We start from the raw sequence: 15540 nt of genomic DNA, 5'->3' as shown, positions 1-15540 counted from the left end.
AACTATCAATAATGAAATATTAATTCAACTAAATCAGCCTGCTTTTTTTGTTTTAATCAGCTCCCTACACAGACTATATAAATGCTACAAAATCCACCTTCTTCACAATGAGTGTATCCAGATCACTTGATTGACATACAACATTTGCAACTGGTTGAGGCATCCACCACCGTATCTTCTTCAGAACTGTGGCCCTTTGCCCCTATAATGCTCTTCACCACCTCCACATAGGATATTTGCTGTACAGCCCTGATACTGGAGCCCTCAACCTTTTTCACCCTAACAGGCCACTCAGGGAATTTCGAAATATGATCCCCACCACAGTTGTAACATTTTACATTCCCAGACACTTCAATAACATATTCCTTCAGTCTGCAAACACTTGATACATGGCCACACTTTTTACACTTGTTGCATTGCATCGGGTTTTGCGAGAACACTCTTACAGCGTATCTTGTATATCCCAACTTTACATAGGTTGGTAAATACTCATGAAACATCAATAATACCGTAACATCTGCTTCCAACTCACACCCTCAAACACGTAGATCCCCTGAACGCAGCTCACTTTCCAGCTCACACTCTCAAACACCTTGATCCACTGAACGCAGCTCACTCTCGTCTTGGTAAGCAACTGGAGTTGCTTACCAAGACGACATTAAATGTTCCTGAGTGGCCCAGTTACAGTTTCGACTTCAATCAGCTTGAATATCTATGGAAAGAGTTGAAAATGGCTGTCTAGCAAGAATTTTGAATAGAATAATGTGCAAATATTGTACAATCCAGGTGTGCAAGCTCTTAAGAGAAAGACTCATAGCTGAAATCGCCGTATTGACTCAGGGGTGTGAATACTTAAGTAAATTAAATATTTCTGTATTTCATTTTCAACACATTAGACAATCTCTAAAATCATGTTTTCACTTTGTCATTATGGGCTATTGTGTGTAGATGGATAATAAATGGTTTAATCTGTCAGTAATGTGTGTACCTTTAATTGGTTCTATTGTTCTTATTTTAAATGTGTGTAGCTCAGTCCTTGAGCTGCTCTTGTCTTTTGATGTTCTGTATTATGGCATGTTTTATGTTCTGTGTGGACCACAGGAAGAGTAGCTGCTGCTTCAGCAACAGCTAATGGGGATCCGAATAAAATACAAAATACTCAAATATTTATCCTATTATTTCTTGTAACAACATGACTCCAGGGTTCTGATATTGGCTTGCTAATGTGGCCAAAAATTAGACTGGAAGTTGATAATGGAAGCATGGGGTGTTATTATTCCCCATATGAAATGCCCATCAGCTCCAACTGTTGTGATCAAACGTGGATCGTGGAGAAACTGAGTCATCCACCTCTGATAGAAGTGATGCAAAGTTGAAAGCCAAATCATTAGAAGTGGCACCATGGTGAATGAGTAAATACATATTTTCCCGGTTCTCCTTTTAGCCTTGACATTTATGCACATCTGAGATAATCTGAATAGGACCATGACACAAGGCATCAATGGCCAGACTCATTCACTTTAAATTGTGGTGAATTAGGCTATTCGAGTTTGTCAGCAGTAGTGGCAGTTCGCTGCCTTATAAAGAAGTGATGATTAATTGTTTGTAGAACGCTAGTTCACATATTCCGTCTTGTATTTTAACCATTATCTAACAGCTTCTTTAAAATCCTCTCAGCTTTCAGCTCTGTTGAAATCCAGAGCAGTTTTAGTAAAATCACCTGCGAAGATTACAGTCTTTTCATCCATCATCCTATAGAGCCTGTCTTTTATCGCAGTGTCCGAAGGTGATCGAACGAGACAAGATAAATCACTGCTTCAGCAGTCACAACAATCATGTAGTGTGTGTGCGTGTGTCTATATGAGAGGGAGAGAAAGAGAGGCAGCTCCTGAAGGTGTGGAACCTGATCTTATCACAGTGGCTTCAGTGGTCTGTACCAGGAGCAGGAAGTTCTACAGGTTTCTCTTAAACCAAATCAAACGGAAGACGTGCGTCAACGGCGACATTATTGCGCGCTAGGCTCTCTAAGGCGCGCAACTACTGCACACGTTGATCTATTGTTGACATAATTGTTTACAAATATTTAGACAACCCTGCTGGGAATTTGCGCTGAAAACACTTCTTCATGGGTAAGTGAGAGTTCAACTCTGTGTAATAAAAAATATGCCTTTGTAATGGATGTGAAACGTCTAGCTTAGTTAGCGGTGCGCGCTAAATAGCGTTTCAATCGGTGACGTCACTTGCTCTGAGACCTTGAAGTAGTAGTTCACTTTGGGAGGGCTGCGGCTTTTGTGGAGCGATGGGTAACGATGCTTCGTGGGTGTCAGTTGTTGATGTGTGCAGAGGGTCCCTGGTTCGCGCCCGGGTATGGGCGAGGGAACGGTATAAAGTTAAACTCTGATTATCTTTTTACATCTTTAAAAATAGAGCATGTATTTGTTAGCTAGCTAGCTGTCAATGGGTTCTGATAATACTAGCAAATCAGTGCCTGCCCTTGTGAGTAATACAACAACAAGGAATAGCTACATAATAGTACAAACGTGATTAACATGGTACACTTAAGTATTTCTGATTTATAGGATTCAGAGAGCAAATCTTGGCCGAAAAATAGAAGGTGTTATATCGGGCTAGGCAGCCCTAACCAACATCTCCAATCTCGTCTCATTAATTGGGCTTCAGGTTAGCTGACTCCTTACTCCAATTCGTTTTTTGGAAAAGTAATTAGCCCAGGGGTTCACATACTTTTTCCAACCTACACTGTGAATGTTTAAATTATGTACTCAATAAAGACAATACAAATACAATAATGTGTGGGTTATTAGTTAAAGCACACTGTTCGTCTATGGTTGTGACTAAGATGAAGATCAGATCAAATGTTATGACTCATTTATGCAGAAATCCAGGTCATTTCAAAGGGTTCACATACTTTTCTTGCCACTGCACACAATCCATGTCTCAGTTGTTTCAAGGGATAAAAAGACTTCTTTAACCTGTCTCCTCCTCTTCATCCACACTGATTGAAGTGGATTTAATAAGTGACATTAATAAGGGATCATAGCTTTCACCTGCATTCACCTGGACAGTTTATGTCATGGAAAGAGGAGGTGTCCTTAATGATTTGTACACTCAGTGTATACCAAGATGATAGTGGCCTTATAGTGGACCACAATGCCACTATAATATTCATTTGGTGGGTGCTTGTATTTGTCCTGTTTCAAGTGTGTATTATACTCATGTCTGAAATGGAAATGTGTTTTTTTGCATATCCCAACTCCCCCTGAGACACCCTCGGAGAGTGGGGTCATGGCAACTACAATGTATGAGGATATCCTCGGGGCAAATAAAATTGCAATTTATAACCTGTGGGACAGTATATCATCCAGATTAAATTACATGATTTTGTTTGATAGCAGCTGTCAGGCAGCTACCTTGTTTTAGAGTCTTTCCCTCCAGTGTGTAGTGGCTGCACATATAGACAAGAAGAGGGTGCCAAATACATACAAATAGAGATCCCACGACTTTCCCAATGCTGCTACTTGATGGCTTCCGATACCACAGTTTACATGCTGCTCTACTGCCAGTGTTACATTTGACATGAATAAGCAAAAACACTGGCACAGCATGAAGGTTGACAGTTATGACAAGGATTTGGTCAAATAAGAATGCTGACTGAGTAATGTGGTCAAGTTCTATTTTTGGTGCTATTAGTACACTTGGTCTCCTCTGAAACACTAGTCTGTAAATGTATTAACAGCAAGACAAAACCTGAAGTGAAAGTGGAATGAAGTTCATCCTTCTGTAGTGTCACGGGGAGGGATGAACACAGTCACATTAGCTTTGAACGGTTCCTTTTAGAAAAACACGTCTTAATAATGATAGCCTGGCACGATGATCCAAACCACAGCACAGTATGTATCCACGTTGGTATAATCTAACAATCCTTCACATAATACATTTTGGAATGGAGTCTTGACAAAGCATGAGTCAATATTTGTCACTCACAAAACAGTATGTGTCTCTCTCTTAACTCCTCCAATGTTCTGGTTTATCACTACACCACCTCCTGACCCTCTCTCCTCCCCTGGAGGAAGTGTACCACCTGTGTGACGTTGGCCTTGCCCAGTCTGGTGATGAAACAGTAGAGGAAGGGGTCAGCCAGGCTGTTTAGGGCTGACATGGCCATGCTGATCTTATAAGGCAGGAAAAGCCAGGAGGGTCTCCGACAGTGCTCCAGAAGATCCCACAGGAGCATAATAACGTGGATGGGTCCGTAGCAGAGCCCCAGGGTGAGCAGCACCACCCCCAGGAGTCTTGACACCCGTCTCCTCTCCTGCTCCTCCGTGGCCCGGTTGGAGCGGACCGCCACACAGATGCCCCGGCAGCAGAACGACACTAGCAGGACAGGAAACAGGAAACCCAGGACAAAGCGAGTTAAGTTGACCTGCACCAGCCTGTCCCTCAGAGGGTAAATGTCGAAGACCTCCAAGTCGTACGAGTCTATCCAGGTGATTGTGGCCGCGTTGAAGGAGATCACCAGCACCCAGATAGCCACGCTGATCACAATGGCCGTGTTCAGCCTTCTCAGGACTGGGTATTTCAGCGGGTGGACCACAGCCAGGTAACGGTCCAGGGCGATACAGCAAAGCAGCCCATCGCTGGTGTAGAAGTTTGTAAAGAGGAGGATGACAGAGATGACGCACACAGCCTCCCCGCGAAGCCAGACACCGCGCCAATGCAAGTCCACCCACAGAGACAGACCTATGGTGAATAGGAGGTCAGACAGGGCCAGGTTAAACAGATAAACACCCAGCTCGTTCCTCTGTCTGATGTGCTGCCAGGACACATAGAGGGAGAAGGAGTTGGCTGGAATCCCGATGATAATGATGACCAGGTACAGAAAGAAAAAGGGTTTCTTCTCCTCGGGGTAGTCAGCTGGATAACACAGTTTGTCTGAGTCATTTGTGGTGGTGAGGCTGAAATTCTCCATTCCAGCAGTAAAATTCATTACCTTTAGGAAAACAAGGCAATACAACACAATATTACTTTCTATTTCTAAAGTGTAGCAACAATCATTTCGAGACTGTGCATTATTTACCCAAGAAAGTAAACATCCCCCTAAAAGCTTGCATATGGAACATAGCAAGGACATCTCTAAAGCCATTAAGAATCAGTCAGATTTTTTCATAGAAAAAGCCATACTCACGGTTTATACAGGAGAGCAGCCGATTGGACCGTACTTCTAATGTAGATTAAAGTCATAACATTATCTGATGTATCTCCCAAACGATAACCCTCCACACAGACACAGTCCCCACAACACGTACTATAATTCAGAGGATTGCTCAACGAGCTCAGACAAACAGGAAAAAGAACCATTGCTTCCTGAGACCTTTATTACCGTATAGATAGATATACATGTATATTGAGTTCGATCCATAACATGACAGACAGAGAGAGGTCTAGTGGACCACACTGTACCTATAGTTATAATCTCTATGTTGAGCCATTAACTACATGCTCTCTCCCTACAGTATTGGTTTCACAGTATAGACTGGTTATATTAGTTTAGCTTGTCTTGACATAATTGTTTGCAGTGTGATAAAGGATTATGAACAAGCCATATTGGGAACTTCGTCATGATATTTATCTAATCCAATTTCCATATAAAAGTCAAACAATGGTTAATGATCCAGCGTGTGTACATAGAGATACTTAGGTTTTCCATATTAAATAGTTGTGGAAAATAGGATACTATATCTTCATATTAACAGATACTATTTAGGCATTGTACCTTTACAGGAATATGGGTTAGGGTTTGAATAGCTATACGTTTGCATAGAAAACATTTGAACAACATTTTTATAGAGTAGTGGATGCTTAAACAACACGCGTACAGTACTATTATAGCCTCACAAGGCATCAGTTGAATATGTTACGGCAAATACGGTTACTTAATTACTCTATCATGGAGGCTACTTTCTACAATGTGAGGTAACGCACGTATACAATAAATGCTACTTACATGTCCCAATTCTGAAAAATAATCTCAAACAAGCATGCTAGCGTAAAGCCATTTTTACAGTTTTATTTAAAAAAAACAACAGATAAAGCAACACATCGCGGCACAACTCCTCTCCCCTTATTTGACCTAGACAGTGTGTGTGTATGCATTGATATGTAGGCTACGTGTGCCTTTATGTAGTTCTGTCCTTGAGCTGTTCTTGTCTAGTGATGTTCTGTATTATGTCATTCTGTATTATGTTTCGTGTTTTGTGTGGATCCCAGGAAGAGTAGCTGCTGTTTTTACAACAGCTAATTGGGATCCTAATAAAAGGAGGAGAAGCCCTGCAGCGCTCCCATGTGGTGAAGAAGGTAGATGTGGATAGGCAGTTCTACACAACACAGCGCTCACTGCCACTGCAGTACGCACCTGCGATACCCAGTAAAGAAGGCAGACCAAGGTCAGTTAGCGATCCACTGAGATGCAGCAGAGGAGATCAGACCCAATGTAGAAACTATGGTACATCACCACAGACACTAGGCTACAGAGGGTGTCCCGTATGGGCCGACCCAGGGTCAGCCCCATCCACACCAGCACGGAGATAGTGTAGAGGAGTGTCTGAGATTGACAGGTACACAGCCAACTTGTTGCATTTCCTCATTAGCAGCCAGGCCACCTACAGAGACAGGCAGTTAGCCAGGGAAGCCTACGAGGAAGAAGAGGGAGTACGCCGTTGGGTATACAGTATGTGGCGGTCCACCCATTTTTGTCTTTAATGCAGGAGTCAGAAAGGTTAGAATTGGTCTGATTGTGTGGTGCTACTGTTGGGTCCGTTTTTGCCTTCTCTGAGTTGGATGACTCTGCATGCAGGCTGTAGTCAACTACTGTACTTGTATGGTTCAATGAGAAAAGGGATGTTAGGAGCCCCTCTATTCCATGTGAATTCTATGCATGCAAATTATTTTTCTGGAACTTGTGAGATTGGCTCTACCAGTGTTCTTAGGGCATACCCTACTTATTTTTTTAATCAATAACACTTTTTGTTCTACATTTAGAATATTGTTAAACTACTAGATTACAATTTAGTGGTTAGTTGAGTAATGGGTATCCAAATATATAAATAAATACTGTAAATGTTACGTATGCATTTGAAGCACATGCATATTTCCCTGTTCCTGTCCCCATGAAGACTTACCTGAAAAGGACAAATTAATAAGTAGGAATCTTATCCGGTTGATTTACCTCTGAAAAGACAGCGGCCCCACAAGCACACGTAATGTAACATAATGGTGTGCACGGATTGTTTAGGAGTGTATTTGTGGAAGGTGATGTGATGTTGTTTTCCTCTTTTGTTTCATTGAGGTAGAGCGGACAAACAGCCTTACTGCATCGACCCCACTGTTCTGTCTCCTCTGTCAACATTTGATCACACAAATTGTTACACTGAGACCATTTCCATGTACTCACAACAGGAGAGAAAAGTTTGGGAGAAGGAAACAGATGGGCCTTGTATTCTTACACAGATGCCTGTCCAACAGTAGGCATATTTCTCAGATATGTTTTGTTAGAAGTACATTAGGATACAAACATGATCAAACAAAAATTGTGACACCCTATTTGAATGTAAATAATGATCATCTGGATTTTTTTTTTGATGACATTTGCATCAAACATAATTTATTATTCTACATTGGAGCTATAACCACATTTCTGTCTATAGGCATAGTTCAACCACGAATCAGGACACTATAACCACATTTCTGTCTATAGGCATAGTTCAACCACGAATCAGGACACTATAACCACATTTCTGTCTATAGGCATAGTTCAACCACGAATCAGGACACTATAACCACATTTCTGTCTATAGGCATAGTTCAACCACGAATCAGGACACTATAACCACATTTCTGTCTATAGGCATAGTTCAACCACGAATCAGGACACTATAACCACATTTCTGTCTATAGGCATAGTTCAACCACGAATCAGGACACTATAACCACATTTCTGTCTATAGGCATAGTTCAACCACGAATCAGGACACTATAACCACATTTCTGTCTATAGGCATAGTTCAACCACGAATCAGGACACTATAACCACATTTCTGTCTATAGGCATAGTTCAACCACGAATCAGGACACTATAACCACATTTCTGTCTATAGGCATAGTTCAACCACGAATCAGGACACTATAACCACATTTCTGTCTATAGGCATAGTTCAACCACGAATCAGGACACTATAACCACATTTCTGTCTATAGGCATAGTTCAACCACGAATCAGGACACTATAACCACATTTCCTTCATGTTTATGATATTAATCTCCTCTATAGCGTTGGATGAAAGTAGAAAAAGCTTTCATTATACATACTGGCAGACGTCACAAAGCGATGGTTTTGTAGACGGTAAACAAGGGGAAATTAGTGTGAACAGGGCTGTTTTAACTCTGTTGGAGCTGTTGGAGCCCCAGATGGCTGATACCCCTGATGGTCCATGTACCAGATAATTGAATGTCATTCGCGTAGCAATTATGTCAACCCCTAACTAAATGTAAAATCCCTCCTAAATATCTTGTAATCTGAAAAGGGGGGAGACTGCGTGAATTTTATAGGATGTAATATTTGCCACTCTTATATCTGCTGTATGAAAATAAAACTTTGGTAACATATTGTTCTTCTAGGTAGTTTTTACTTTTGCTCTCACACAATATTTCTTTCGGTGCCAAATTTCTGTCTCCATCAAGGAAAATATTTGCACAAGGGTATTCCTCAGAAATGCCCTCATTCAAATGGTGAAAGTTCAACTCTTACTCTTGTGAATAATGTTTTGATTAGTCCTTTACTCTATTTATGTATTTACATATTCATTACCATCATGCATATATATTACCTGTGCACAATGACAAACAGAACAACTGCTCCCCCAAAAATGCAAGAAAAAACCCATTTGCCTAAATGGTTTTAAAAGTCAAGATTTTATCAGGAATTTCATGGCTTCTGCTCTCGAACCTTTATTCTCTCAGCACCAGGGATTGTGAATGTTTAATTTAGCATCCTGAAGTGAATGTCAAACATTGTTAGTCTCTATCATTTCTTTGTCTTAAATGTCACATGAAATCAGCACTGCAGGTGAGAGAGAACTGTGTGCTGAGAGAGTGAATGGTGAACTCAACAATTAAACAAGGGTGGTTTGCAGTTCGTACATCATATTTATGTGCATAAAGCACACAAAAAAGGAGAGTTGTTTTTCAAAGGTGACTTTGGGGACCTCATCAGTTGTTATGATGCAGTGAGAGACAAGAGTAGTGAGTACAACAGAATTTGTGCAAACAGTGGGCCACTCATGCAACAGGCTTTTAAGCTGTGCACGAATCTGTGGGCCAAAGTCTCCACGTCACCCTGTGAGAAATCTGAAGCCCTAATACAGCAGCTAGTTAGTGTGGTGGACACCAGCCCACAGATTTGTGCACAACTTGACTGCCTGTTGCATGAGTGGCCCACTGTTTTCACAAATTCTGTTGTACTCACTACTCTTGTCTCTCACTGCATCATAAGAGCTGATAAAGAAGGCCTACCTAGTGTCTTTGCAGAAGCAGGGGTTCATAGACAGACAGATCAGGGACATGGTGAGCAGCGGCAAGGTCAGACGTTCTACATCCCCCTGGGCCTCACTTGTAGTGCTTGTGAGGAAAAAGGATGGAGGAACAAGGTTTTGTGTTGATTACAGAAGTATCAATGCGAAGAACCCTTCTGACGCCTACCCCATGCCTCAAATTCAGGAAATACTGGAGTCCTTACATGGAGCAACAGTATTCAGCACTATCTACCTCAAGAGACATCATGGTGTACTCCCGCTCAGAGCAACACCACCTGGAAGACCTGAGAGCTGTGTTCAGCAGGTAGCATAAAGTTGGATTCATGGTGAACCTGAAGAAGTGAATCTTGTTCCGGAGGAGCATTTCCTTCTTTGGACATGTGGTGGCTGAGACTGTCCAGTTTTCTCCAACTCCTAAGTCAGTCAAGGACGTGGAGAAGTTTCTAGGTATGACAGGATGGTATCATCGCTTCATCCTTCACTACGCAGATCACTCTGCTCCTCTCAATGCTCTGAAGAGGAAGGATGTGCCAGAGGGCTTTCGAGGACTTGAAGGAGACCCTAACAAAAGCACCAGTGGTCCTCTCCTCTGACTTCTACCTGCCCTTCAAAGTGCAAACAGATGCTAATGACATTGGTCTTGGTGCTGTTTTGACACAAGAGTTTTGTCACACAACACATACAGTGGGGAGAACAAGTATTTAATACACTGCTGATTTTGCATGTAGAGGTCTGTAATTTTTTATCATAGGTACACTTCAACTGTGAGAGACGGAATCTAAAACAAAAATCCTGAAAAACACATTGTATTATTTTTAAGTAATTAATTAGTATTTTATTGCGTGACATAAGTATTTGATCACCTACCAACCAGTAAGAATTCCGGCTCTCACAGACCTGTTAGTTTTTCTTTAAGAAGACCTCCTGTTCTCCACTCATTACCTGTATTAACTGTACCTGTTTGAACTCCTTACCTGTATAAAAGACACCTGTCCAAAAGACACCTGTCCACACACTCAATCAAACAGACTCCAACAACTCCACAATGGCCAAGATCAGAGAGCTGTGTACGGACATCAGGGATAAAATTGTAGACCTGCACAAGGCTGGGATGGGCTACAAGACAATAGGCAAGCAGCTTGGTGAGAAGGCAACAACTGTTGGCGCAATTATTAGAAAAAGGGAAGAAGTTCAAGATGACGGTCAATCACCCTCGGTGGCTCCATGCAAGATCTCACCTCGTGGGGCATCAATGATCATGAGGAAGGTGAGGGATCAGCCCAGAACTACACGGCAGGACCTGGTCAATGACCTGAAGAGAGCTGGGACCACAGTCTCAAAGAAAACCATTAGTAACACATTACGCCGTCATGGATTAAAATCCTGCAGCGCACGCAAGGTCTCCCTGCTCAAACCAGCGCATGTCCAGGCCCTTCTGAAGTTTGCCAATGACCATCTGGATGATCCAGAGGAGGAATGGGAGAAGGTCATGTGGTCTGATGAGACAGAAATAGAGCTTTTTGGTCTAAACTCCACTAGCCGTGTTTGGAGGAAGAAGGAGGATGAGTACAACCCCAAGAACATCATCCCAACCGTGAAGCATGCAGGTGGAAACATCATTCTTTGGGGATGCTTTCCTGCAAAGGGGACAGGACAACTGCACCGTATTGAGGGGAGGATGGATGGGGCCATATATCGTGAGATCTTGGCCAACAACCTCCTTCCCTCAGTAAGAGCATTGAAGCTGGGTCTTGGCTGGGTCTTCCAGCATGACAACGACCCGAAACACACAGCCTGGGCAACTAAGGAGTGGCTCCGTAAGAAGCATCTCAAGGTCCTGGAGTGGCCTAGCCAGTCTCCAGACCTGAACCCAATAGAAAATCTTTGGAGGGAGATGAAAGTCCGTATTGCCCAGCGACAGCACCGAAACCTGAAGGATCTGGAGAAGGTCTGTATGGATGTGTGGGCCAAAATCCCTGCTGCAGTGTGTGCAAACCTGGTCAAGAACTACAGGAAACGTATGATCGCTGTAATTGCAAACAAAGGTTTCTGTACCAAATATTAAGTTCTGCTTTTCTGATGTATCAAATACTTATGTCATGCAATAAAATGCAAATTAATTACTTCAAAATCATACAATGTGATTTTATGGATTTTTGTTTTAGATCCTGTCTCTCACAGTTGAAGTGTACCTATGATAAAAATTACAGACCTCTACATGCTTTGTAAGTAGGAAAATCTGCAAAATCGGCAGTGTGTCAAATACTTGTTCTCCCCACTATAGATGTCTCAAGTTTTGAGGGACCGTGCAATTGGCATGCTGGCTGCAGGAATGTCAGGAATACCATAAGCCGCCTCCAACATCATTTTAGAGAATCTAACCGGCCTCACAATCGCAGAAAATTTTCAACAACACCAGCCCAGGACCTCCACATCCGGCTTCTTCACCTGAGACCAGCCACCCGGACAGCTGATGAAACTGTGGGTTTGCACAACTGTAGAATTTCTGCACAAACTGTCAGAAACTGTCTCAGGGTAGCTCATTTGCGTGCTCGTAGTCCTGACCAGGGTCTTGACCTGACTGCAGTTCGATTTCGTAACCAACTTCAGTGGCCAAATGCTCACCTTCGATGGCCACTGGCATGCTGGAGAAGTGTGCTCTTCACAGATGAATCCCTGTTGTGAACAGAGTGTCCCATGGTGGCAATGGGGTTTATGGTATGGGCAGGCTTAAGCTACGGACAATTAACACAATTTCATATTATCGATGAAAATCGAGGTCCTGAGGCCCGTTGTCGTGCCATTCATCAGCTGCCATCACCTCATGTTTCAGCATGATAATGCACATGATAATGCACAGCCCCATGTCGCAAGGATCTGTACACAATTCCTGGATGCTGCAAATATCCCAGTTCTTCCATGACCTGCATACTCACCAGACACGTCACCCATTGAGCATATTTGGGATGATCTGGATCGACGCGTATGACAGCGTGTTCGCTGTCCAATACCCAGCAACTTCGCACAGCCATTGAAGACAACATTCCACAGGCCACAATCAACAGCCTGATCAACTCAATGCCAAGGAGATGTGTCACACTGCATGAGACAAATGGTGGTCACACCAGATACTGACTGTTTTTTTGCCAGTTTGTCTGCGCCCCTACCTTTTTTTTGTAAAGGCATCTGTGAGCAACAGATGCATATCTGTATTCCCAGTCAGTTCAACAAATTGAAGGGAAACAGTAAGACTAGCTGTCGTCATTGGCGTCGGCTAATGGGGATCCTAATAAATCAAATCAAAAATCGAAACAGATTAGGGCCTAATTTATTGATTTCAATTGGCTGATTTCCTTATATGAACTATACCTCAGATTTTATTATTTTTTTAATTGTTGCATGTTGCATTTATATTTTTGTTCAGTGTAGTGTTCTCTCCAATGTCACACAGGGGAAATGTGCTTAGAGTATATTAAATAACTTTATTGAAAATATGAATGGTAAAGGTCCAGCAAATGTGGGTACTGGTGAGAGAAATGTCATACAATGTTTAGGCCTTCACATAGTGGTGTTTGGCATTTAAAGGTCACCATTTATTGTAACAAAAGACAAGATTTCGGGGGCTATCTGGAATGGTGTAACACGCACACACCTATGTAGCATTTCAAATCTATCACCCCCATGATCTTCCCTGCTATAATCTACAATCTCTATTGCTTGTCTCAGAGAAAGGACTGGAAAAGTTACATTGACATTGTGACATTGTGAGAACACAATGTATGCTTCAGGAAACATCGCCATGATCTTAGTTTTGAGACTATCATTTCCGTGCAATCTAAATCTGATAGGTCTACATAATGTGGTTCTAGATTGCACACATTTGATGTGGATATATTTGATCAATTGCGTTATTCATTAAAAATGCCATTTAGTTGATATCAAATCACAAATGTGTAGGAAAATGCAGGAAGATATGTCTGTATTACAACAGGTTTGATTTGATCAACCCTGTGGCAATAGGTTGATACACTGGCATTTCAGCTTTCAGTTGTAGAGCTCCTGCGATTCTTAGTTTTCCTGTAGATGGCGCTAACTTTCTTCCTAACATACTGACCGGAAATTACACACAGCACAGGGTTTAGGCTACTGTTCAGAAATGCTAGGTACATTGAAATGTGGGTTCCAATATCCAAAGTATGATCCCACTTCTTGTCCAAGACCTCTACTTCACACAGTATATCGAGTAGGGTGAAGAGTTGGAAGCGACTCCAACCCACAAGGAACAGCAGCGTCACAGCACAAACGAGGACTGTGGCCTTCCTATAATTTCTATCCTCTATGTCAACACTCTCCCTCTTCCACAGGGCTTTAATGATGCTACAAGTGCAGGAAATAATCACCACAACAGGTTGAATAAAGTCCACAATGTTCATCAGGAGGTTGTGGGCCAGCTTCCAAGATTCCCCAGAGTTGTCAGGATACTCCAGAATACACACCATTGTCTGAAGTTCATCAACAAACATCACCTTTACGTGAATCGTCGCCAGCACCCCCATCAGCAGCCCAAACAGACACAGGATGAGGCAGACCTCAGCCAACTGGCCCTTATGGTCGTCACCAGCACTAAGTAGCGGTCCACACTAACCATTGCCAACAAGTAGATGCTGGTATAGAAGTTGACCAGGATAGACTGACTCTGTGTCACAGAAAGTCTCCATACGGCCAGTTGTGGTCGTTGAGGATCTTCAAGACCTAGAAGAGCAGGCAGGACAGGAGGAGCAGGTCAGTCAGGGCCAGGTTACCCAGTTATATCTCTGATATGGGGCACTGGCCCCTCTGGAGAAGGACAACCAGAAGGATGAAGCCATTACCCAGCAGCTTTACAACACACAGGATAAAGATGTAGGGAGGGACGATGCTGTAGACCAGGATCCATTCTGTTGTGGAGAGGAGTCTAGATGGTGGGAAGTATTGTGCTAATGTTTTCTGACAGTAGCATTGCCATGGAGACCACCAGCTCTGTGGTCATAGGAAAATATCTTATCTGTGCTTATTATTCACTAAGAAACAACAATATTCATGTAAATATTGTGACTCTGAAGTTGGATACTGTATTTGGCATGGAAATAGAAGCCAAGGGGAAAAACACTGTAATCAATCTCCTGAACATTGTAGCCAGATATCTTTCAAAAATGTATGCTGAAGTCCAAACTCTTCAAAACTCTGCTTAAGTATGCAGAATCTACATACATGTTTAGTATTTCTGGTGTTGTTTGACAAAAGAGGGATTTAAGCATGATGTTTTAATAAAGACATGACAGGAGTCCTTGGAGTAATTGATCACACATTTTCTTTATTACCATTTCTTCTAAAATGTGATTTAGTAACTCATGAAAGATTTATCATGTGCGACTCTGAGTAGAACATTCTTAAAAATACAGATGGCTGATCAAACAACTACGCTTTCTTCTTGTCAAGTTGAATAACCTCTAAAAGGTGGCAGTCAGTGTTTTGGACTATCAGTATTAATTTGTACTAAAATACTTTAGTCTATGTAATTACTTTATTCAGATGCCTGGCTCACGAAGCCATCTTTTTGAATGTCATGTAATAAATTGCTTACCTAATGTTAATTTAGTTTTAAAAGGAGTTTTGTAGTGTTGTTCATCTTTAAGCAACTCACTGAGTTAGGGAGAGATCTGCAGGAAAGTTTGGTTCTGTATACAACATTCTTTGACAACCTTGTCCCAACGTGTATGTCAACTTGTTTATAAGCCATTTTCAGTTTGCCTCCTGAAGCGCCAAAGGTTAGATCAGAATGTACGAATACTCAAGAGAGAACATGTATTTTGTCAAGCGAACAGCTTGTTTGCCAAGTGTACAAACCCATTTAAGTGTACAAACCCATTTAAGTGTACAAACCCATTTATGTGTA

The 15540-nt window shown here is 42.1% G+C and overlaps 1 protein-coding gene and 1 pseudogene across 1 annotated transcript; both read right to left on the bottom strand.

The window, feature by feature from the left end:
• Positions 1 to 4051: 4051 nt before the first annotated feature.
• Positions 4052 to 4987, bottom strand: LOC139374411 (G protein-coupled receptor 65). Its single transcript, XM_071115465.1, has one exon. The coding sequence runs from the start codon at positions 4985 to 4987 to the stop codon at positions 4052 to 4054; it is 936 nt and encodes a 311-aa protein (XP_070971566.1).
• Positions 4988 to 13642: 8655 nt separating this feature from the next.
• LOC139374469 (B2 bradykinin receptor-like) lies at positions 13643 to 15197 on the bottom strand (annotated as a pseudogene).
• Positions 15198 to 15540: the final 343 nt, after the last annotated feature.

This window comes from Oncorhynchus clarkii, chromosome 19 (genome assembly GCF_045791955.1).
Source record: "Oncorhynchus clarkii lewisi isolate Uvic-CL-2024 chromosome 19, UVic_Ocla_1.0, whole genome shotgun sequence".
Classification (NCBI taxonomy): domain Eukaryota; kingdom Metazoa; phylum Chordata; class Actinopteri; order Salmoniformes; family Salmonidae; genus Oncorhynchus; species Oncorhynchus clarkii.
The sequence above is the reverse complement of the archived record's forward strand: the minus strand, read 5'-3'. Positions and strand labels throughout refer to the sequence as shown.